We start from the raw sequence: 25,085 nt of genomic DNA, 5'->3' as shown, positions 1-25,085 counted from the left end.
CAGCCATAATTTGGCTCTCAGCATAGCTGCCATTGATCTGTAATCTAATCTTGCTGAGAGCACTGGCAGGTATGTCCAACAATAGCTTTCTGCTTCGTGTTTTCTACCTGTGAGATTTGTAACTGGACTTCAATAACAATAGGGATTTAATTGTTGTCGTTCTTGTGCAACCAAGTAGTTGATATCCGATTGTAGAAGAATAAATAAGATGCTGTCTTCTTCGGTGGGGGACCTATAGGCAAGGAAAACTAGGGATTGGGAAGACTTGTATGTTTACTCATTAGCTGTTTGATCTAGTGAAAGAAGTGTGGATATGCTAATGCATGGCACCTGGCCTAATATCCAGAAAATGAGTGACCTTGTGTTTGGATTTGTGGTGGGGTTTTTTTTTCTTGAATGAAGATATTGAAGTCAGAATGTTTTCCCAAGAAATAACTGTGTGAACTGTGTGCTAGAATTGATTTTGGTTAGCACGGGATTGCAAAGTTTGCTGTAATAATAACAAAGCTATGGTAATAAGTGAATACATGCATATTTTAACAGGTCGTTCAGGTAGATGAGATGGACTATACGTTGCAACATAGTAAGCAGGCATTCTTGGAGGTAAGCAGATAACATGAAGTAGAAAGACTTGTGTAAGGCAGTCATGGCTCTCATGCCATCCTGTATTGTCCTTGTGGGCAGAAAGTAGTGTATTCACTGCACACTTGTTCTGGTGAATGACAGCCCATCTCATTTTTATAATAAAAGAATACCCAATATGCTTAGCTTGTGGGGGAGTTTTGTGTCTTTCTGTAGGTGTTTCAGACTGAGTGGTCAGCAAGGCACATCTATCCAGGTAACCAGAACTTCATTTGCCCTTGCTAATAATCATCATTCAGAGAAAACATCTTGTGATCCATGGGCAGAAGTCTGGGAGGGTACCTGGGGAGGCCGTGATTTTGAGCTCTAGACAGAATTACACCATTATTTTTAAGATATAAACAAATGTTTACAGATGTGATGTAAATACATGAACCTGTCTCATTGTGCAAGTGTGGTTGGGGTGGCTGCAGCTGTAATTCATTCAGGGGACAGACCAGGAGCTGTTGTCACTGCTGGCCCCATGACATTTGGGTCTGTCTGAGTTCTCCTGTGTTTTGACAAGCTGCAGATGAGCATGTCACCGGCTCAGCGAGGCTCAGCCTTTTGAGCTGTTTTTCTGCATAGGCTTTATTGTGCTGATATGTTTGAGATTAAGGAGATCTGCTCTGAGACACCCCTGATCCTGCAAAGCACTGCTCACAGCTCTGGAAGGAAAGGCCTCGTGCAAAGCCCAGCCCTGCTCAGCAGCTGTCAAACAGTTCTGTGCCTCAGGTATGTTTGAACCTTGTGTGAAAATCTCTAATTGATGCTCAGCTTTCCCTTGGTGAAATCTAAAGATCTGATATATTGCAAGTGGTTGCTTTAGGAAGTGGCCACTAATCATTACCCCCATCTGGCTGTCCAGATTCACCAAGCTTATTTCACATATCAGATATCCTGCAGATAAAGGATCATCAGCTGTAGAGAAAAGCAGAGCTGTGTTCTGCCATCACAGCGCACTGGCTACAGTGCTTACATCCTACAGTACAGCTGTGAAAGCTCTGATGACTGAAGAGTGAGTGTTTTAATTGCATTTAGCTATTTAAGCATTACAGACCTTAGTATCCCTCACTGAATTCTCTGGGTGTTTTTATTCTCTTTTTATCCGCCAAGTGTGATTAACATTATTACTGGGAGATGTTCATCTCAGCCTTGCTTTGTGACAAATTGTTGCTGGTGTCATTGAGGTGTTTTATCTCGTGGTTCCTCAGCAGCTTGCAGAGTAGTAATCCCCATGGGAAGGTTGCATTTACCACGTTTCCTGTAGACTTAATTGCAGCCGAAGATAAAAACACACAGTGGATGCACAGTAGATCGATTGGAAGAGCACAGCAAAACATGAAGTGGAGCATAATTTTTTGTTGTTGTTGTTGCTATTACCCTGTCTCTAAATAACTGCAGCCTGGTTATTACAATACTGCTTTAGCAGCAGCAGCACAAGTAGGAAAGAGGATGTTTTGTATTCTCATAGCAGCTCTGGCATAGCAGACCATCACTGACACTGCCTGGTATAGTGTCCAGTGCCGACTGGTTGTGGGAGACCACGCCGCCATGTGTGGCACTGGGCAGCCAGCATGGCCACCCTGGGTAGTCATTGGGAGCCAGCTCTTCCTCCTCTATGGCAGAATATTTCTTCTCCTGATGAATTAAATGGAAGTGCCAGCCTTTCTTGTAGGCACAACAGACTGCTTAAAATACAGGAAGGATGGTGCTAAGTGTTTTCTTGGCATTCATTTTTTAGGTGGCTGTTAAACTTGATGTAATTAGAGCTGAACAGCAGTCTGATTTTCACCTTTATTTTCATCAGTTCTCTGGCTTTAAGTTGAAAAGAATTGGGGTAGCTCATAAATTCGGAGTGCTGAGTCAAATATGTATTCCTGGTTAAAAGGATGTTAGATACAGTTTTCATCAGTGCCTGGCCTCTCCTTGCCCAGCACTTATCTTCCTCACAGTGGGACAAAGAGTTCGTGCCTGTCTCCAGTGGCTCATAGCCATTTTTAGTGCTTTAAGTAGGTACTTGAATTCCCCATTGACTCTTTTGGCTGGATTGCCAAAAAGGGAGTTGCTATGACTGTACATCAGTTGCATAGCCAGGTGGCCACCTTCATGAGTGACAAATGCATTGATGCACAGAGTATTCTCTCGTGTATTTTAAACAAAGGTAATAGATGATAAAAATCATCATCCCACACAGTTTACTCATATGATCTGTTCCATTCAACATTACCTTGTTTTTATCCATCTTGGGAATGTTGTTTATCCCATCTTCACGTTTACAGGAGCCTAAAAATAGCGGAAAGTGCATACCCCCATCAGTCTAAGTGATGTGTCATCAGATTTGAGAGAACACGTACAAAAGAGTAAGTCTGCACCATCCCTCTTCCCTCTATCTAGGGCAGTTAAAGCTTGAGTTAACAGTATGAAATTGGAAGTGTTCCTGTTTTTAAGAAAATCTTGCTCTGTCAGACATTGGAAGGCATCAGATTCCCCACTAAATTCCATATTCCATTGCTGCCCCACATGCAGCAGGTTGAGTGCTGAACGTAGGCAAAATATGGGGCCTTGTTCTCAGTTTCCTATTTGAGGGCGCTGCTTAGCCTGACTTGAGTTAAATTCTCCTGAATTAAAATGCTTTGTCTAATAAGTGGCAAAGGAATGAAGACTTCTCACTGGAACGTCCCAAAACACTGACAGCTAAGTAACAAGCCTGTAAAAGTTATTTGCTGTGCACCAGGGGAAGCACAGATCAAGAAGCGGTTTGAATCTGTGAGGCTCTATAATGATGAGACATTTTTTGGACCTTAACTCGGTCCTAATTTACCACCTTTGCAATGAAAATGCTAGAAATCTGTATTCTTCTGAAGTCTGTCTTTCAGGCTAAATAGTATAGTATTTTCTTTCTAAAGTAATAGAAAGATGGCATGAGCCTAGAGACATCCCAAAACAGCCTCATGCTAAATGGTGTTTTAGTGTAACAGCATCTGCAGTTTGTCTGAGATCCTGGCACTGATGATGCTACCTGCTTCTCATTATGCTCTTAAAAATCATGTTTGGTCACTTCTGCATAGTATTTCTAGATGGAAAATTTTCACTGACATTCAGCTCGTTTCTGTGTTTTACTGAGATTTTTGGTACTCACAGTTATCACAACACCTAAGTGAATTTATGTGCTCATGTTGCAAGATGCAGATAAGACCAGATTCATCAGAAATTCAGACATCTCTAAGTTCTTGCCTACCATCTCTCAGCTGCTGCACTGAGTCCAGGAGCCCTTATGTTTGAATACCGGGCTGAGTTTCCATGCTGACATCCCATAACTTGGCAGCATCTGCATGACACATCCCCACAGGTTTGTGTAACTCTGTATTCTTGTGGCTTCTGCTGAGCCTGGGCTGAGGCTTCCTCCTGTTGCTGAGCTGGAAGCTGAGATGTGAGGCTCATCTTTTTTCAAGTTAAGCATGCAGGCATAGTTTTAGGTGCCTGGCTTGAAGCACTTAAGTTTAAACAGGGCCACAACTTGCCTCTGACAATCCTCTGGGTGATGACAGTTTTTAGGCACCAATGATTATGACAGTGTTTAAACAGAAGTTAGGGAAGGGAAACTCAGTTTCCCACTTCAAATCCACTAAATCATCTCTTGTGGATGCTCATACTTCTGTACACAGCCTGCTCTCAGAGGGCAGGAAAGCACAGGCTCCCAAACCCCATCCTTGTCTTGCTCCTTCAGCTCCCTGCTCATCCCAGTGTCCCAAACAGAATATGAAACTGTCTGTTATCTTTTCCCTTCCTCAGCTTAATGTTGTCCTGTTTCCCATGAGCATCTCATTTGGTGTTCCAACAGATGAGCTGCTCGGTTTCTTAGAACTTGGGAACTTCAAAACTTGAGAACTACTTCAGGTGAATTCAGAGCTCTCCTACCAGTGAGCTGAAGCTCACCATAGCTGTCTTGGTGGTAGTGGTTGCAAAGTGCTTTTAAGAAAACCTGATCTTACCCAGCTATTGACTGAAGAACTTCTTGTACAGTAGTGGAGTCCAGAATAATGTTTTGGGAGTAGGTTCTTAGCTGATTCCAGTTGTTTCTAGGTATGGAGCACTGCAAAATGTAAGTCCAGGTGCGAGCTACAGAGAAGTAGAATAAAAAGGAACTGTTGGACTGGTAAATAAGGCTGACAGGAATGTTTCCAATGATCTTCAAGCCTAGGCTGTTCAATACAAGCTGTGAAATCAAGATCTGGTCCAGTTTTTTGAATATACAGCAGGATTTGTGTCCTGATGGTGTCTGCACAGACAAAGCATTGGCAAAAACTTGCCTTGGTTGAATCTTCCCACACCTTTAGCAGCTGTCCAGCTGCACCTTTAAATATCTAAACTGAAAAGGCTAATGCGACTCACTTCTTAACTCATAGATAGGGTATGGCTGGAATGTCTTCTGTCTGCCTGTCTCCTTCATTGCCTCTGTCACTATAGTACTTGAGAACATGATGTCAGTGCAGTCATCTGCCCACTTCTTTATGGGCGTCTGTATTCATCAGCCTATAGCATAATATCCAAGAACTGGAGAGGTGGGATACTCCTGTCTGTCTGCCTATGTCTGACAGATTTCTCCAAGCCCATCAATGTAAAAATTTAAGTGCTTGAGAGGCGAATTTATCCTCTTGATTCTCCAAGGTCACTGAACCCGAGTATCTGCGTGAATCTTCCTTCAGGTCCTGCAGCTCAGAGCAGCGTTGCTTAGAGCAGGAATGCTAATGCTTGACGTGGAGAGAGGGACTGAATTTTTACACTGCTGTGTGCTGTGGATCCACTGCAGAGCATGAAATATACTTTCAGGTTTTTTCCTTGTTCATTTTTCTAGTGCTGCTGACTGACTGCTGGGATGCTGTTTCCTAAAGCCATGCTTCCAACTTCTTGCCTCTGCAAAGAGTTAAATGGGAGCAGGACTCCCTCTAATGCTGAGATGAGAGGTTGGAACTCTCACCACTGTAGTCAAGCATGTAGTCACATAGTTGCTTGATCTAAAAATTGTAATTAAATTTAAATTACTTTGCTTTACAGCTGCTGGAATGGAAGTGGAGGTGGGAATGTTTAATGATGCAGAGTCAGATTTGTAGTATCTGAGTTGCAAGCCAGAGGAACAGCACAGCAGTATTCACAGCTGCCTTCCAGTCTCTGTCCCCAGAAATGGGTGCTTCCTATCAAAGTGCTCTGAATCTCTGCATGAGAGGGTTTCATTTGCAGAGTCTGGGACCCCCAGAGTTATGATGTGAGCTGTGGCACTCGTATCTTTGAACCCTTTCCAATACTGTTCTCAACCTCTCAAGTATCCTTTCCAATACACAAAGCACTTTCTAGCCTGGCTTGTAGCAGAGGATAAGAGTGGCTTTTTTAGGTCAGTTCTAAAGGAGTGTGTTGTCTGGGAACCTGTGTCTGTGATCTCCCATGGGAGGTGGCAAAGTGCAGGGGGAGCTCTGGAAGCATGGCTGAAAGTTAACAGTTGTCACCTTCTGCCAAAGGCCTCTTTGACTACAAACATCACCAGAATAAGGTGCATTGCGGCCAAAACACAAGTCTGAGCCTCACTGCTCAAGTTAAACTGCAGGCAAGAAGGAAACTCTAATGAGGCACAGCAACCTGGGATGCATGCATGAAGATACAGGATCATTGCTCCAACCTTCTTCCAATAGCTGTTCTTATCTCCTCTGGGATGTGCTTGGGAAAGGACATCTATTTCTGGGACCATCAGCCAGAGATGTTTTATGAGAATAAGGTATGTTCAAGTATGTCTTGTGATTCAAGAATTGCACGGCCCATTTCCTTTAATATCTGTTTATACCTAGACCAGGCAGAAAGGGCAATTCTGCTTCATAGCAGATTTGGTTCTGTTCAATTGAAACAAAATGCAGCCCCCATTCATCAAGGCAGGAAGCAAATCCCTGGCTTTGGAGCTTGGAGTCTGATGGTGTGAGGCAATGGAACCTGGATGCTGAGAGCATCCAGAATGTGAATTTGGGGTATCAGAGACTTCATAGAAAGATGGGAAACAGTGAAGAAAACTGTTCACTCAAAGCCTGCATGGCCTCATTGATAATTTCTCAAGCTTAAGTTTCTCTTGTGATGATTTTCAGATCAGTGTAATCCCTGAAAACCCCTGTCGTGTTCAACGACATCTTCCCTCTGGCAGTTCTACAGGCAGTGAAATGTACCATCACACTGAAACAGACAGAGATTATCCAGTCATGAACTCTGCGAGTCTTGTGACTTTGTTTTTCATTTGGTTCAAGGGTTAAGTACAAATGCAGCTGTTCTCTGATTTTGGTTGGGTTCATCATAGCACAAGCTGGAAAACAGCATCGAAATTTCCCTGCAACAGATGTATCGCTGGAAATAAATGGTGAAATGGCCTCCTCTAGTGGCCATTTCTATATTTTATAGAGATTTTTTTGGTGGGGGATAGGTTTCGTCATGCTGTGTTACCTGGTGAGGAAAGTAGGGCAGAATGATGCCCACAAAATAAGAGATCCTGAGAGCTTTTTGGTGTGATGTATGGAGGTTTTTTATTTATGTTTGTACTTCTGGTACATACACTAAGGTTCTTTTATCAATGAGCCTCTTCCCGTGTGATAAGTCCCTGTGAGTATCATGAATCTGGGTATAAGGTGCTGTATTTAATAATGCAAATGAAGGCCTGGTTGATAATTAGCAACTCGTATGTGCTAGTAAGTGTTTTTTCTTTCGCATTCTTCTAGTAGTGTTTGGTGCCACATTTTGCTTCTGAGGGAAAATTTAGAGAAAAAATGAGGGATTTTTTACTCATATCAACTTTGTGTAATAGAATTAGCTTATGGGGCTGATAACAGAAGTCAAGGTAGGTTGGCAAGGATGAAGACGCCCATCTCACCTTAGACCCATGCAAATACAGTACAACATCTGTCTGTTCACATCAGAGATCCCCAAGTATAAACATGAACTGAATCCACTTGCAATATGTTTGGCTTTTATTGAGCTGCATACAAGGAACATGAGGCTGACTTTCCAAACCGTGCAGGATCCCTCCTCATCCAACTCTTACTCAGGGTTGTCTGCTCATCCTTTTCTGTCCAGGACTTATTTCAGTATTTTTAGTAGTTTGCTTTCATATCTTATCTGAGAAAATTGAAATAGTGATTATTCACACTACTATAAAGCATAAGCAGGAAATGAAGAATAAAATCTAAAGGATCAGACCCAACCCTAAGTTAGTGTCAAATTAAATGAGTTCCAAGCCTTTGTTTTCTTCTGGTAAACTGGGAAATAATTATTTTATTAGACCTAATTTATTCAATTATCATCAGTATTGATATGTGTATTGATTTGGGCCATAAATGCTTACAGGCTGCTGGGAGAAGAGCTTTCCTGGTAAGTTGTTTGCACAGAACATCTGCAAATGGAACGGGCAATGTGGAAAGAGGAGCTGAAGTGGGTTGTCCTTGGCAAGAGGCACCGTCCTTTCAAAACCATCTGCTTGTCAGTGTATGCTGCAGCCACTATGGTTGGGATGCCTGCCAACTGGCTGGGGCAGAGCTTCAGATACACCATGCTCTGCTCTGACCAGAGTCTTTGGGATCTGCCCAGGTAGGGTGGCCATCCCCAGATTCTTCTGGGCTTCTGGAACCTCATCTTGAGGGTCGATAGAGATGATGTCTCTGCTGATCTTTACATCCTGGAGATCTGCCTGGTGTTTTTGTTGTGTCACAATCTGATTTTCAGTGTGTTTTTCAGAAAACATTTTTTGGGGAGCTGGATACAATCGTGCCATGGGTTTTATGCTCTCAGTTCTTTCAGGTGCTTCTGCAAACCCCACTGCTAAAAATACTCAGAGCAGCCAATTCTCCTCCTTTGCTGGTTAAGCTAATGTCTTACTATTGGCCTGTAAGGGAAAATAGGAAAACCATTCCTTTTCATTTTAGGGATTGCTCTCCAGCATGTGGAGTATCAGATCTGAGTAGGATCATGCTATTGTCAGGGCTTGGATTAGATATTAACTGTGTTTTCTTTTGTGTTTGGCAAGTGAGTAAGAACTGTGTTTGCAGTAGAAGTTTGCTGGTGAAACTGACATATACTTTCCAGGCAGAATGAATCAGAAGAACATTGTGCAGTGCTGATGTAAATGCACAGGAAGCATCAAGAACACTTCTATGCTGTGTGTTCATCAGCACTGGCCCACGTTATGCGTGTGTCACTTGTGGAGTGTGATAAGAGCCATGCAAGGAGCAAAACTGCTGCTGTGAGCTGCTGTGGAGTGATCTTCCCCAAACCCTCTGCACTATGCAGGGCTGCCACCTCATCCTGGTGTGTGGCTGCACGATGGCTGTAAGGCAGCATAGGCCACTAATATGATATCTGACTCTACAAATCATAGATGGAAATGACTCAGGATACCTATCCTTGAGCCACTGTGAGGGATGCTTTTTTGGGTATCCTGGGAACTTTTGGCTGAACATACTGTCTGTTATTTAACAGTAATGCGGTAGACTCAAGATAACCTGGCTATCCCTGCACAGTAGCATGCTATGCAAGTAGCCTTGGCTTACAGGCTTTCCTTAAGTGGCAAATTCCTTGTATTTAGTACCTTCCCACTGGCATCTGCAAAGGGAGCTGACCTTGTTACCCTGTTACCTCAGGGCATCTATCCTGTCCTTGTATAGCAAACCAAGACAGGGCAAACAAGGGCTATTGATTTTGAAAGGAGAGAACAGAAGGCACTTTTTTGGTTTTAGGTCATATTGCTGTTTTACTGAAATGTTCCAAGTAGAATATATCATAATTATTGTATTCCAAAGAGAATATGCTAAGTTCAGGGCTGTACTTCCTCTGCGTTGTTCTCATGGCACAGCAGAGGAATGTTAGAAGCTGTTTTGTGGGCAGGTATGAAAGTCACTCTTGTTCTTATTTCTGCTTTCAATCCCATGTCTGACTGCAAGTCATGTTTATGCCTTTGAGCTTCCTTTGTGCTCATAAACTCCTCATAAGTGTTGTAACCCAGTCATGGTGAATTTGGGGCAGATCAGGGCAACTTCTGGCACTTGGGAGTTTGCGGCTGTTTTGTTTCATGTGCTAAAAATCTGGATGTCAGACTTGTCCTTTCTGTTTTTAAATGCTGTAATTGCAGAACGCTTTTGAAACTTACTACCTTGGTGTGCAGAGACGTTTGCTAGCTGTGCTTCTCAAGGCTTTTTGCGGCCTCACAGGCAGCACTCAGAGCTCCAGGTGCTTGCAGGAACATGCGGGGTCCTCGTAACGATTCCTGCTTGCTGCGATGGCACCGCCAGGTGGCAGATGGAGCTCAGGCAGGAAGGCGCTGCACGGACCTCTCTGCTTCTCCGAGTAACTGCAGGCAAGCATTCCTAGCAGCAGAATGTTAAATAGCGTCACTCCTTAAGGGGCTTCTTCCTCATACTGTGGTTGCATGACAGGTTAGTAAAATGAGGTTGGAAAGAGAGGAGAAAAAAGTAATGGAATAGGAGATACTTCCAGGCAAATAGATGTATATGATTCATATGTAATAAACATATATGATAAGTATATGCGATGTTTTCAATAATTCTATGTAAAAATACATTATGAAATGAGTCATCTTGGGCATAACATTTAAATATCTGAATGACTCTGAAAATGTGAAGACTATTATGAAAATAGTAGAGTAACAGGTTCTTGTATCCCAAAAAGTTGGGTCTGGCTGGGTGTTAGTTCAGGGCTCTCCTTATTCCACCTTATCCAAGAAGGCAGAAACCTTCTTTTAGTCATCATCTGTATTTCCCTGGAAGGATTTTGTGGCAGCTGCTGTCCGACCCTATGTGTTGTTTCCATGTGTCTGCTGAGACAGCAGTGCTGTGCTTGCTGCTCTGTGCTTTGCATCTGATGTTCTTTGGTCATAGCAGCAGTAGCAGCAGTTCAGGCTCTCAGATAAACAGAAAGAGGTTTTGATATTGGATCGCAGATATCTGAGGTTTGTTGGTTTGTTTGTTGAGGAAATCAGTTCAGAATGCAAAGCAGATTTAATTGAAACAGACACACCTGAAAGGCTGCAAGATTACAAACCAGATCTCTTGCTGAGGTTATGGAATAGGGCTTTTTTTTTTATGTGTCATTTCACTTGTATCCACGCTACTTGTTTGGATGCGCTCAGGCATTTATCTCAGCACACACCATTACCTAGATGCAAACTAGATAGTTTTTGTGCTTTAGAGATCATGCACAGAAGGTAGAGCATCATGTTTGTTGTGTGGCTGTGATTTTAGGGAGGAGAGCGCTTGCTACAGTCCTTGCTGCCTGCCAGCATAGCAGTTAGTTAGTTAGTTACTTGTGCTGGTACCTGCAAAGTGGTCAGTTCTGGTTGACTGTAAAGAGAACAAGTGTAGCATATGACATCATGGGCAAACTGATCGAACTGTGACTTCAAGGAGATAAGATCTCTTTTGAAGTGCTAATTAAAGCTTCTCTCCTTGGTTGGTTAACAGTGTACTGCCCTCTCCAAACCATCTCTTCCCATTTCTCCTAGCTCTTTACTCATCAGTCATCTGCAGTCTTTATAACAGGGCAATCTCCAGTGAATGCGTCATAACGAATGCCAGCTTGATTTTTATTGATCCATAGGGAAAAAAAATGTAAAATGGATGTTTATTACAAATCCACTTTGGTCCTTTTGCCACAGATCCGATAGCACAGTATGATATTGCTCTTTTAAGCTGCCACTCCGCAGAAGTAAAGTCTGAGCTGGTCTAAATCATCAGTGCGCAGGGATCTCAGTGGAGCTGTGTTCCTTTGTGTCAGTAGTTATAGTTATGTGCTGAGGACATGCAACAGACATAAAGTGATCAAAACAAAGTGGAAATGAGACACAGGCAGTATTTTCCTTTTAGAAAAACGCTGACCAAATTAGTACACAATGAAAAACTAAGTAGTAGAAAGTGTCACATAAACACGGGTCGTGCTTTCAATACATAGCCTTAATTTCATTGTAAAGCCATAAGAATGTTTCTGAATTGCTTAAATGGTTGCTGAAAAGTACAGAACCTGGAAAATTTAATGAAAACTGTTTAAATTTTATGGAGTTGTCATTACAAATTCATGCAGGCTTTGGAAAAATGAATTAAGTGCATTGGTGCTTGTGGAAAGAGTTACACTGATATGAAGATTCATCCTATGCATAACTGTAAGGGAGTAAGCAATGGCACTGCTGGCTTTTGACTGCCTGTCAATAATTAACATGGGTGACATAAAAACCATTGACTTGAGGACAGTGGTTTAAAACCAGCAGCCTTCGTCAGGTGGTTGGTGATGGGCTTGAGTCCATTCCTCCACATGGATTGTTGACTTCTTCTACTGAAAAGATGTGCCATTTCTAAGTGCAGAGTTCTCAAAAACCAATTTTTGCCCCAGTGTAGTTTTCTTGGTATGGTGCTGTTTGTTTGCCAGCAGCAATAATTAGGGATGTTTTTATTGGTACAGCGTACATGGATATCAACAGTATTCACAGCTTGATTACGTGCAACTGTGGCATAATAAACATTGAACAGTCTAAAATTACACACTTCACAGCATGATTTTATTTCTGTGTACCTGATGCAAATTCCAAATAAATAAGCAATAATGTGAATTAGGAAACACCAAAATATTGTTTTGGGACAATTCTTCCTTAGCTGTAAATTGGCCTTTTAGGTATAAATTTAGCTCGAACGTGTTAAAATGTTAAACTAACTTCAGTTTCCAGATCTCATTTTGTGTAGTGACTTTTTGTAAAGCTCAGCACCATGCATTTGCAAATGGTTGTGTTAGGAGAATTTCTGAAGTTACCTCTCCCCAGTTGGATGGAGTTCAGTAGTTTTCCTGTTGATAAGCAGGTTGGTGAATGCTCAACACTGATCATTGCAAAGTAAACCATGTACTTGCACATGTGCATGAAAAACATTTCTTAGTGGAGGGAGTGGTAGCTTCCCGTGAAGAGGAAGAGCTCTTGTACAATGACCAAGCCATGCTTACAGACAGTATTGGGCTTTCAAATCTTTGCTACTAGATTGTATAAATTTCACTTATGTAATGTGTGAGCAGAGGTGCTGCTGATAAAGGATGAGCTAAACAAGGTCTTGATGGAGTTCAGCAACAGAAAATTCAAATCCAGCCCTCGATGGCCACAATTCAACAATATTGTTTGCAGTACTGTGCATCTTCAGCACCTTTCCTCAGTGGCATTTGCACTCCTCAAAACTGTATTAGGAATAGAAGGCATTGTTGACTCCCCTTTAGGATGTCTTAATATTTCTTACAAAACACAAAAGCTTTTCTGAAAATATAGAATAAAAAGTCAAAAGGTGATTGAATGGAAGGTAATTGATTCAGAATAGTTAGCAAATGTAATTATTCCGAGTGCTTTTTATTCTTGTAACATGGTGCATCGGCTGTGCAGTTTATTTAAAGGAGAAAGAAAGTATGGTACATATTCTGCCTCATGAATGTTGTTCGGCTATTCATATTGCAAAATGCCTTGCAATAAGAGTATCAGCTAAACCAAGCACCAGGCTCCTATGGCTGGTGTAATGTGCTACAGTATCCTGTTACAGGCATTCTTTGTAATTCTAGGAGGCAGAAAATAAAATTTGACACTCAAAAATAATAAGTTTAAGTAAATCATGTGGGAGAAATGTACGTTTATGTCCAAGAAATGGTTAGATGTTGCCAGAACAATACAGCTACATTATGAATCTTTAATGATCTCTGAAAGTCATAATGGTCTGTCACTAATGCCCATTAATGATCTCTCTATACCACGAGTATGGGCTTGATGTTTCTGGCCAGTACCTTAGAGAATACTTTAAATATGCCTTAAACTTTCTCTGATCTTCTCCTGTGTGTCTGTTCCAAATGTAGACTGCAATTGTCTGGGTAGGAGCAGCTTGTAAGACAGCATGGCTTTGGGGTTAAGAAAGTCGTATTCAGGTAAGATGTATTTAAGCAATGTTTTTAGATGGAAAATCTAGAAGTTCTTTTCTGGCAAGTAATGCTCTGCAAAGATGACAAACTACATAAAGAAATCAAGACTTAATATTTCTTAATATTAATTATATGGTAGTTCCGTAGTTTTTTGACTTCATGACTTTGCCTTATTAGCTTCAAAACCGTACTATCTAGGATGGAAATGGCAAATGTTAATTACTGTGAATTGGAACTGTAAATATACTGAATGTATTGCTGAACTGGCAAATTTGTCTTGTTCGAACAATGTATTTCAGTGTCTTGCTGCTTGATTTTATGGCCTTCTAAGCATTGGTTCAATGTATTTAGTTTATTTTGTGCTCATGATATAAGACCTGCTTTAAAGAAAAAGACAGAAATATTCCTGTTCCGTTCTAATTGCCTTTCAAGAGAGTACTGTGACTAACATTAACTGAAGATAATCTTGTTAGAGTGTTAATAACCTGAAAACGTTTTTAATACAAAAGCATTAGCTTTTTTCTATTCTTTTGCAAAGGTTTTGGGGGGAGGGAGGGGAAAGGGTTATGATGCTGCAATTTGTTTTTTCTTTGGTAATGAGAAAATGTTTTCTTAGCATTTTGTATATGAAATGATCGGATTACGAACCAACGCCCTAAAGCTAGAAAAGAAAAATATAAAGACTCTTGAAAAAACACCGCAATATCAAACAATAATCTGATGGACACTGTGTACAGAGAGCTAGATATTAGCTATGTTTTTAGGACATATGTCATTCTTTATTACAAATTACTCAATATGATTTGTAAGCAATTTTTACATCGCACATGGCATCCATGCTTTTTCTTCTTGAAATGGATATTGTAAATATAGAAAACTGTTAAGGTTCCTTGCAAACCCAAGACATTCTATGATTCAGTGATTTTGGAAGGTTAAAAATGTGTTAAGTATTCACTTAATACGTGATCCAGAATATTAACTGCTATATGCCTTGTGCTTTTGTAAAAGCGTTAGCTTTTCATAGTGTAAAAAGATGAAGCGGAACTAAAACACAGATATTTAGTGAAAGGTTAGATTTGAGGGATTATGTTGCACAACCACAGTACACATAAGAAATGCTGATATCTGATTGCTAACGTGGATGGTTGGTTAGCAAGCTGTGCAGAAGCTTGCGTCTCGTTGGTTAACTCACCACCGTGGGCTGAGGTTCAGCACCACGGACAGCGCTCGCCGATCCGGCTCTGTTTCAGCCCCGCTGGCCGACCTGGGTGACTGACAGCACCCCCAGTCTCATACCCATACATGAGGGTGTGAGAGGCTGAGCTGGTCTCCTATAAAATATAAATGCACAGAAATACCAAATCCCGACAGCTCTGCCCGGTTGCCTGAACGCTGCACTTTCAATTCTGCTCTTAATTACAGCCATAGGCACCGTGTATGTTGTTGTAATTAAATATCACCAGTGACTGAAACAAAACTGGAAAAGAAAGTGAATGACCTTGTTAAAGCAATTATAAGAACTAGCTGTAGGTGTCCCTCTTGTTTCTGGTTTTCGGAGTACTTCTATACGGTTGGTTCTTCAAGCGAAAGCAATGGAAATTGGTCTTGTTTGGTTTGTTTGCAGATTAATGTTCTGCAGCATGCTTCCTGTGCAGGAAACTATATTTCACTGAAAGCATCCTGAAAAAGACTTTGCATCAGAATTTTTAAGTGGGTTAAAATTTATGGCAGTAACGGTTTAAAAATATAAGCACTGAGTAAGATCTTTCATATATTACAGAACTGTAGAGAGAGGGAAAAAAAAGAAAGAAAGTGCAGAGGGAAGAGGAAGTTTCTTTCAGTGCTAACAGCTCCACTCTGATTCCCTGCTGTTTGTACATCTCATTGCTGTTGAAACATCTTGGCTTGTATTTGCAAGCCAGAAGGAGGAAAGGCAGAAGGGGAAAAAAAAAAGCTTGTGTTTACATGTCCATGGTATGAATGTAGAAGCCATAATTGCAGAGGCTTGAGCCATCCAGTTCCATTTACTCTAAGAGAAGGAAATGCAAATACCAGTAGGGTGTGGGAACCTATCTCTTGCTTCAGTCACATGATGGAGCAGGGTAGGGATCCCTGCAAGGTTGCATAGAGTCCTGCAGTCTATTTTAAATTCTGTTACATGTTTTACCTGTCCAGCTGTAATAATAAGCGCAATTGTTTGATTAGATTCTTCATCCTCTTGTAACTGTGCATACAAGAGAATACAAGGAGGTCTTCCTTCAATTCAGCTCCATGGAATTGGTTGAGTTTGGTTGGACAAACAGTAAGATTAAAAGGCCAGCCAAAAGAAGTTCTTAAAAACCAGCAGGCTTAGTTCTGCACATTATGATCTAATTCTGCTGTTTGTCTTTTCTTTCCCAGGCTTGTAATGTTGCATTGTAGATGAAAACAGACCTAAGTTTGTTTGGTCATAATCAGCATTAAGTTGACCTCAGCTAAAGAGTAAGGAGATCAAGATACTGGTGTTTTTGTGTCTACTGCTCATTAAAAGCATGTTGTAACTTCTAGTGAAATGAGAAAAGAAAATTCCAGCAGGAGGAGATAGAAAACGAGAATGATACAGAGAGTTCAGGGGAGAGGACAGAAATTCTAATGATATATCATCGCCTGCTAAGTGTGATGCGTCTCTTCTCTGAGTTTAGCTCAGCATGATTTAGCAGTATGATTGTGGAGTTACTAAGGCCATCTGTGTGAACTGGGAATTTAATTAAAGTCTTGGCATTATGCTTGTACCTACTTCTGCAGTTTCATCCTTGAATACGTGGTGGGTTTAGTCAGAAATGCAGCCGTAAGTTGGACAGTTATCCAGTCTCTGCACAAACAGGTGCATCCCTGTTGTAGCTCAGCTGGGTAGCAGCACTCAGCTGGGGCAGCTTCATATCTGTTCCTCTGATTTTGAGCATTGGTTCACTGCATAGCAACAAAATCTTCCCTTGCTTTCTGACGAGTTTCAAGTCCTCAGTAATGTCACCAGCCACCTAATGCCAGTACTGGGAGCAGCAGCAGATGCTCTACTCTCAGCCTGCTTTTCTGAATCAACTTCTCTGAATTTCTTCTAATTTTCTCATGCAGAACATGCACACGCAAATTTTCTGTCTCCAGACCTATTGAAATCTAATATGGCAAATGCTGGCTGGTGGATTTCATTCCTGTTTTGATAGCCTGTGGTTCTTGAGAGTATTGCTTTCACGAAGGCTGCATCTAATCTAATATGTGCTAATGATTTTACTGTTGTTTATTTATGATACATTGTACTTTTCACCTCAAATTCCCTACATGATTTATAGATATCACCTTTAATCTGCTTGTGGAAGGAGAGGCTCCTGCTAGGCCTGGAGTTGCCATGAGGCCACTTGCTGGAAGGTGTGTGTGGGAAGTGTAACTGCATGAGCACTTGGATTGTTTTTATATTCATGTGTTACTGAACATGGCTGGAAGAAAGGCAGTTCAATGTGCATGGATCTTTATTAAGTATTTATTTTATCATTGTTGATAATAATAACTATTTATAATGCATAAGGTAAATTACAGACTGATCTCCTTCACAAGTATAGCTAAGCGAGGCAGAGGTAGTTTTCCTTCATGCAGCTGTGAATATGGATGTGGTTTCTTTGGATGGGGATGGGCTTCCATCTGGAGCTGCCTTTCTCTCTTCTTTCTTGTCTTGACAGCCCAGGTCAGAAGAGCTTAGATAAATCTAGGGATGAGATATGACTTGTTAAATCGATATTCATATAATCATTACAATAGAAACAAAAGGCAGAAGGTAGCACTTGACCCTTTACCTCATGCTAAAGGGCATACCTTCATTCTGTTTAGTGAAACTGAGACCAGCTCTTTTGCTCAGGTAAAGTATCAAGAAGCAGCAAGCTTGGCATCCATTGCATGATTGTGGTGAATTGGACTCAGCAGCTAGACAAAGTTAGCAGTGGGGCAGAACTGCTTCTGAGCAAAGCAAGGATCATGGTTGTGAGAAGCTGGTGGAAATGCTTAGACACATTGGAGGAGGAAAACACTCTGGGGCTCCAACTCATTGGAGACCTGATGAGTCTGTTGTTGTCAAGCTCTTGACAGAGGATGAAGCATCAGATCTATGAAAAGATAAAAAAAGATCAGTTTGATTAACGTGACAATCTTTGGACGACTCGCTCTAGTCTGTGAAGGACTATTCACAGTCTTTTCTCACGTGTAAATTGGCCTTATGTTTAGTTTGGTAGTGGCATATAGCCTACACTTCCCATGTGTCCCATGCTGAGATGTAAATATTTGTGGGATGATATCCTGTCATTTACATTGATGCTTTCATTTGTCATCACTCCGAGGGGTGAATGAACAGATATTTCTGTGCATATTGATGTGGAAGACTCTTGAATACATTTGCTATGGCATTGCAGTGGGCAGAGAGAAGCTGGTTGGCTGCTGCTGCAAGTTGCTGGCTCAGGTTGGGCCCCCAGAGACACCGGAATAACGTGTTCCCAATTTGGGAGCATGCAGAGCTGTGGGAGCTGATCTCTTCTGTTTGTTCTGTGACCTTTCCCAGCTGATTGGCACTGATCTTTTATGCACCGGATAGGCGATCTTTTGTGGTTGACATTTTGGGATGACTGAATATGGATTAACCTAGGAAAAAATATTTCCATTTTCTAGCTTCAAACAATGTCCTCCTTTTCCAAAAATGCCTGCTCCACTGGGGATGTGGTCAGATCAAATCCAGTTTTGGCTGAAACAGTGCAGCAAGAGATTCAGAATTCACAGCTGGGAAGGGGCAAGACTGGGATTTCTCTTATGAGTATTTTCTCTAAAGACCTGAGAGGAAACTGATGTTCTTGATTAGAGGTTTATGGCCATTCTCAGCATTTAGCTCAGAAAAGAGGCCCAGATTCTCAAAGCTAGTGAACCTTGCCCTGGCAAAAGGATCTGATAAGAGAACAGGATGTGAATATGAGAACCTTTCTTCATGCACCAGGCACATAATTATTTCTTAAATATCTTAGTACTTTTAGTGAGATGACTCATGTTGAAAACAGGGACACACATCTCTGCTCTGCTGGATGGGGGCCAGTTTCAGCACATCCAGTCCTGTGCACCACAGATGTATGTTGTGCTGGAGCATCTTCTGCTGCTGGGATTCACGATTTTGCACTCCATGAAGAGTGCAAATCAACCAGCAGCCTAATCCCACACGCTATAGAATAGAAAGGTCACTCACGTGTGTGTTCTTCTCTAAAATCAGTCCAACTGGCACTTCTATGCTGGTGTTACAGGGAATTATTTTGATTATTCTTGTTACTGACAGGGATGCACCGTGCACTTTTGCAAGGAAAAAAGGCACAGGCACATACAATGCTGCTATACACCTTTGTGTGTGTTTATGTGCCTTTTGGCCACATAAAAAATACATCTTCTTGCAGTAATGCAGTTCCCATAAAGGTTTGCAGCTAATTATTAACGCTAATCTTTGCTACTTCTATGACAATAAAGATGCCCAGCTGATCTGTGGACTGAAGTATCATCCATTTTGAGTTCTTGGTTTGGGGCTGCCTGAAAGCCCAGCTCCTCCACTAACACTTCCTTCCACCTTGCACTTAAAATAAACCTCCATCTGACTCTCAATTTAGCTCACATGTGTTGCTGGAAAAGATAGAGCCTTCATGGGCAGCAAAATGGGCATCAAAACGTGCTCAGCCCCCAGCAGAACCCCGGTCCTTCGCTATCTTGCAGCGCCTGTGTCCAGCCACCGAGCTGGCTGCAGGGAAAGGCTGAGTCATTTCCACGGGATGTTTCATGGAGGAGCTAAGTGATGCACAGCTTGGGTCTGAACAGCTCTGCTTCCTGGTGAATAGTAATTCTGTTTACTTAGAGGAGGAAAAAAAATCACTGGGGGCCTCAGTGCTGCTGTGTCATACCCGGCTGGGTGAAGTCTTGTTTATCGTGGCCTGAAAAGGGAGAAATGCAATGCTGCTGGCGCTTCTCAGAGAATAAATCTCTACTCATTTGGAGTGTAGGCAGTGGAAATAGTCCCCGGGTCTAACTCCTGGAGCTTTGTTACTCTGCATGTTCAGTAACAGCTGTGACATGTTACCTGAGCAGGAAGAGAAGAGCCTGAAGAGGGACCCCTGACATCCCATGATTTTGTCACACCAAAGCAATTTCAGTCTTGTAAATACCAAGAGGTAAGCTGGTGTTTTTGCTGAGCTGGATGAGGTGTAGAGCTGCCTTGTGATTAATCCTGTTCTCAGTTTTCATGCGGAATTTGTTTTGGCCAGTATCAGCCTTTCTGTATAGGGCCAACTATAAATCTGGCTTCTGGGGGAAGAAGTCACTGAACATGCTGTATGGGATTTATGGATCTGAGTCCATATAGGACTATATAGGAAAGTGTCATGAGAACCAGTGATGCTTTTTCAGGGCACAGAAGACTCGGGTCCTTCATTGAGTCAAGTATGCAATAGAAAACCATATCCTATGTTGTAAAGCCAGTCCTGGCCTGGGGCTTATAGTACCAACCTGCTGCCATTAGTACCCACTGCAAGCAGCTGAGTGCTCAGGTACTTTTAATGATCAGAGTTGTGGAAATAATCATCAGTATCAAATCAACAGGTGTTTGGTGTTTAACATACCATTCAAAAGCAGGTGAAGTCTTTGTCTACTTCCAAGCAGTGTGATTGCTGGCGGGTTAGATCCAGCTCAGCCACTGCTTCTGTCTGTGGCAGAAACTGTGCAGGTCTGTCCCATGCTCATTCCTTAAGAGCTGCTTTATTCTTGATCGAAATGTGGCTGATGGTTTATATTTTAGCATGAAGTCTGCCCAATTACAATAACCACAATCCAAGAATGAGAGCATATGTTCAAGGAGTGCCTGGTTGCCCTCTACATTCAAAATATTGGTTGGAAAGTTATTTTATTTTACCTTTTTAGCATGGTGGGTAGTGATCAGCTTTGGCTGTTTAAAGAAAATAAAGCTGTTCCTTTTTTTGGATCTGTAAAACTGAAGTAGTCCAAAGACTGCTCCTGTACCATGGCGTTTTCCCAGCAAGGCCCTCATTTTCATGTGCCGTTTATAGTAAATGAAGACAAGTTTGTAGGAGTACCGATAGATGAAGGGGATGATCATGAAGGAAAAAAAAAACCCCTGAAGGACTGTTTTTTTGAAACTTAAATCTGATTATGCATATATGCTATTTTTATTCCTCTCTTTAGTTATCTGTCAAGGAACATTTGTGCAAATGAGTTTTCTTGATGGATTTTAAGCATGCACACTGGAATGCTGTCAGGAAGATATCCTAAATACTGTTTTTTTCCCCAGGATTTTCAAGGTTAGACAAATTCTAAGTTCTGGTTATTTGTTGTGAAAAAGAAATGTCATCTGACCTATAGGACAGATCACAGTGAAGCAGCTTCACTTTGATCTGAAGATCAAACACTGTTTTCCAAACTCAGAATATTTATGAAGTAATGGGTGAATTTCGGGATAAACAAGTCTCGCTTGTGACTGATGGTAAAACTCACAGTGTGTTGTTGATGAGCTGGTTGGGATGAGTTATTACGGATAATATCCAACTGGCTGTCCCTTGGATTGGGTTTCATACGTCTTCTGTGAACTCACAGATGAGGGTAGTGGTGAAACTCGTGGATTACAGTTATTCTTATCCTACTGTTTATCCAAATATGAAATTAGAAGCATTTAATATCAGTATGTGAGTGCTGTAAAGTGCCTCATAGATAAGGACAAGTCGACCTGTACAGGTCTGTCAGTGCATGTACATGCATGTTTCATTGGGTAGGAGTTCTTAGTAGGAGGAAATAGATCCCATTGTGAGCTGTTTCTAGTCCAGGAAAGGACTGTAATGTTTGCAGAGACGTTGTGAGTGATGTTTAGTATTTGGTGGCACTGTTTCTGCTGTGGCTGCTTGTGCCCACAGTATACGTGTCTGGGGAAGAAAGGGAAGAGCCAAAGGTGTATGGAGGAGAGGAGGAAGGGGCAGATGTCTTGCAATGCATGGCTGAGTCTGAAATCACACCCAAAATTCCATGTTGTCACACCAGCCCACCTGAACTGTTCCCCTCTCCGTAGCCCCAGGTTTATGGCAGGGCACACAGGACAGCTCTGGGCTCAGCTGGCTGAAGCCGTGTAACATTATGGCCCCGCAAAGCTCAGCCCCCCAATGGAGGGACATCCCAGGCAGCCTTGGCCTGCAAGGGACTGCAAATCCCTTCTGCCTCAGTGATAAATTATTTCAAGAGCTGCCTGTCCCTGAGAGTGCAAATCTCCGTTTGTTTTCTAGCCTGAAATTGCCTTTATTTTAGGCTCCAACTGTTGAAAGCTTGCTGAAAAGCAGGGAGGGGGTGTCACAAAGAGACCCCAGGACCTCCCGCTTCCTATGTCTCGGGGCATGGATGCGTGTGGGATCCGATGCCCGCTCTGCAGTTCAATAACCACGGTGGGTTCCCAGGTGCGGCACCCGGCTCTGCTGCTCCTCTTGGCGCTGCTCCTGCTCCCTGCAGGTCCTCCCACTGTGCCGCAGCCCCCGGGGGACACGATAGCTATAGCACTGTGATGGGGACAAAGGGACGAGGGAGAGCACTGCAGCGGCGGGGGAATCGCCTCTCTGAGTGTCTGCTGGAGGACTGGAGCGGGGAGGAGGTGCGAGGGGGGAGAGAAGCAAATCGCCTTCAATAAATCAGTGAGGAAGAGGGGGTGGGGGGAGCTTGATGCGGGAAGGGGTGGGTTGTGACTGTGGGTAGCCACCTCTCCGCTCTGGCCCAGGTGTCCCCGCTCCTCTTCGGAAAACCTGGTGCCAGCTATTTGCTCACCGCGGTCACGTTTGTTTGGGTGTCTGCTCCTCCCCGGGAGGCGGTGGTGCCACCGCCAGGTACCCAGAGCCCTCGGGGATATCCAGGGACAGCAGCCGCCGTGTGCCGGCACCCGCAGCTCCGCACCTCTGGGCACAAAGAGCAGGCGAGAAGAGAAGGGGAGGAAAGGAGGAGGAGGAGGAGGTGATAAGGGACTCGCTGCGTCGTCTCATTTCTGCACCCAACGCACAGCTTGTGGGGTGTGCGCGAGTGCGTGCATCCGCTGCTGGAGGACTAAGGCTGCTGCAGCATCTGCGCCGAGCTGCCGGCACGGGGGTGCCAGGGGAGCGTGTCTGTTTACTGCCTGGTGACAAGTGTTGCCATGCGAAAACCGAACGTGCTCGCAGAGGGGAGGATGCGCCGACAGCTGCACCTGTAAGGAGAGGAGAAGAGAGGCTTCCCAAGGCGTTTGGCAGCAGGCAGCTCCGGCTCCGGGCGCTGGCACCTCCTCCCTGTGGCACCGTCGCAGCTTGCTTGCTTCAGATCTCTTCTTTAAGGGAGAGAAGGAAAAAGGATTCTGAATCAAAAAGCCCTACAACAGGACAGAGCCTGCTGGAGTCTAACAGGTGTTTGCTGGGATTTGAATGGGGAGGGGATGGGTGGGCAGAAAAGTTAACTGGAGAAATTGGGGCGAGGAGAGATGTGATGATCTTGCACCAAGTGGATGTGCCGTTTCTGCGTGTGAATAGCGCGCCTGGAGCAGCTCGGAGGGATGTCTTGGAAGTCATCTGTTTGATCTCCGCAGAAACATTCACTTCTGCCTGCAAACTTTCCTCTGCTAGAAGTTGGGAGAAATAAAAAAAACAGAAACCATCAGAAAATCAAAAGAGGAAAATCCCAGCCGACAAAACCATTTTGACCTAAACTGTTGCATCCTGACGTGGGGCTGCAGTGCGCGCATCCCTCCGGCGCCTCCCGGGCTCTGAGCCGGTGGGCGCTGGGTGCTGGCTGCCCCAGCATTGGGGACAGCCAAGCAGCATGCTGGCTCTGGCACCTGTGGCCAGCCAGCAGACCCCGTGTGCCTGACCTGCCAGTGGCACCGGGGCCGTGGCGGCCATGGCCGCAGCCATCGCCAGCTCCCTGATCCGCCAGAAGAGACAAGCCAGGGAGCGGGAGAAGTCCAATGCCTGTAAGTGTGTCAACAGCCCCAGCAAGAGCAAGGGAAGCTGCGACAAGAACAAGTTGAATGTGTTTTCCAGAGTCAAACTCTTTGGCTCCAAGAAAAGGCGAAGAAGGCGACCAGGTTGGCAAAGGTTATGTGTTTGGGGGGTTGGTTTGTTTGGTGCATCAGTAGCGGGAACGTCTCGGGGCTGGTAAAATGGGTATGCAGGTATTGCCATCTTGGCTTGTATGATTTGATAGACATGGGTACCCCATGCCAGTCCTCTCCCTGTTCATGTTCATCTGATTTATTTAGGTATTGCACACCATTGCCTCACTTGCACACCTGTGTGCATTCATTTGGCAATCTCGCTATTCTACACATACACATATACAAACACACGTGATTTATTTGTGTGGGAGATGTTAGCACGTCCTTCAGCTATACAGTAAATAACTTAGCACTAGTGATCTGTTTTTGTCCTCCTGCTTTGCAGAATGCCAGTGCCTTGCTTTACTTCCTGATTGCAGAAGAGGCTTTTTTGCTTTTGCTGGTACCTTCCAGAGTTGTGCTTCAGTGCCTTGCTCCTTTCTAGGAATCTCATACATGCAGCTGCCTGCAGATGCGATTCCCTCTATGTTAGAGGTGCTAAAGATCAGGCATGAAAGCTTGGTGCCTGATCTGAGTGGGTTTTTGTATGTGGGAGGAGCAAAACCCTCCAGTAGTGTTGTGATTGCTTTGCTGTGCTGAGACAGTGGTGCTGTTACCCCCTGAACCTGTCTGCCTTTCCAATCTGCTGCCCAAGGGCTGCCTTGCTCATAGTTTGCAAGCAGCAATGGGATGTGGGATGGCTAAAATGCCAAAGCAGTGCTTGGGTTAATTTTTTGTCAGGTGGGTTGGTGAACAAGGATTGCGCATCCATCAGTACCCTGATGGGCGCAGTGGGGATAAGTTGATGGTTGGACTGGATGATCTTAGTGATCTTTTCCAGCCTTAACAATTGTATGATTCTTAAAGTCTTCAACAGAAAGTAACACAAACTGTCATAAGCTTTTGCCTTCAACTCCTACTAAAATGAAGGAGCTGGCTTATAGCTGAGCTCCCTAATATCTTTGATTACAAACACAAGGACTCTTACCCAGGCACTGGAAGTTAGAAATGACACATCGTATCTCCCCAATGGGTTTATCTCTGAATTAAGTTGTGGAGAGAGCTGCAGAGAATGCATCACCTCCTGACAAGCAGACTTGTGTGAAATGACTACAATGCAGATGTCATTGGGATTCAGTGGAAGTAGACCTTTTTTTTTTTCTTCCCAATTACTCTTGGTGCATTACCTAGATATTTTAAATGGCAGACTTGACAGCAAATGCCACGTTGGTCTAGAATGATCTGAAAGCATTTGAGGTATTTCACTTTTGAACTGTGAATATAAGGATGGTTATGGAAAGGATAAAAAAAGAAAGAAAAAAGAAATCTTTCCAAAGTATGTGTTGTTTTG

The 25,085-nt window shown here is 43.2% G+C and overlaps 1 protein-coding gene across 3 annotated transcripts in view; it reads left to right on the top strand.

Moving 5' to 3' along the window:
- The window catches only part of FGF13 (fibroblast growth factor 13), a 204,994-nt gene that overhangs the window by 127,768 nt on the left and 52,141 nt on the right, over positions 1-25,085 (top strand). The window contains exon 1 of one of the 3 annotated variants that reach the window (XM_015860418.2): positions 23,107-23,725. The exons of the other annotated variants lie outside the window; for them this stretch is intronic. Within the exon in view, the coding sequence (XP_015715904.1) occupies positions 23,539-23,725 (187 nt within the window). The 5' untranslated portion in view covers positions 23,107-23,538. Of the gene's footprint in view, positions 1-23,106; positions 23,726-25,085 lie in introns of those variants that run through there. 3 annotated transcript variants of the gene reach the window in all.

Source organism: Coturnix japonica, chromosome 4 (genome assembly GCF_001577835.2).
Source record: "Coturnix japonica isolate 7356 chromosome 4, Coturnix japonica 2.1, whole genome shotgun sequence".
NCBI lineage: Eukaryota > Metazoa > Chordata > Aves > Galliformes > Phasianidae > Coturnix > Coturnix japonica.
Note: the sequence above shows the minus strand (reverse complement) of the source record. Positions and strands in the feature narration are given on the sequence as shown.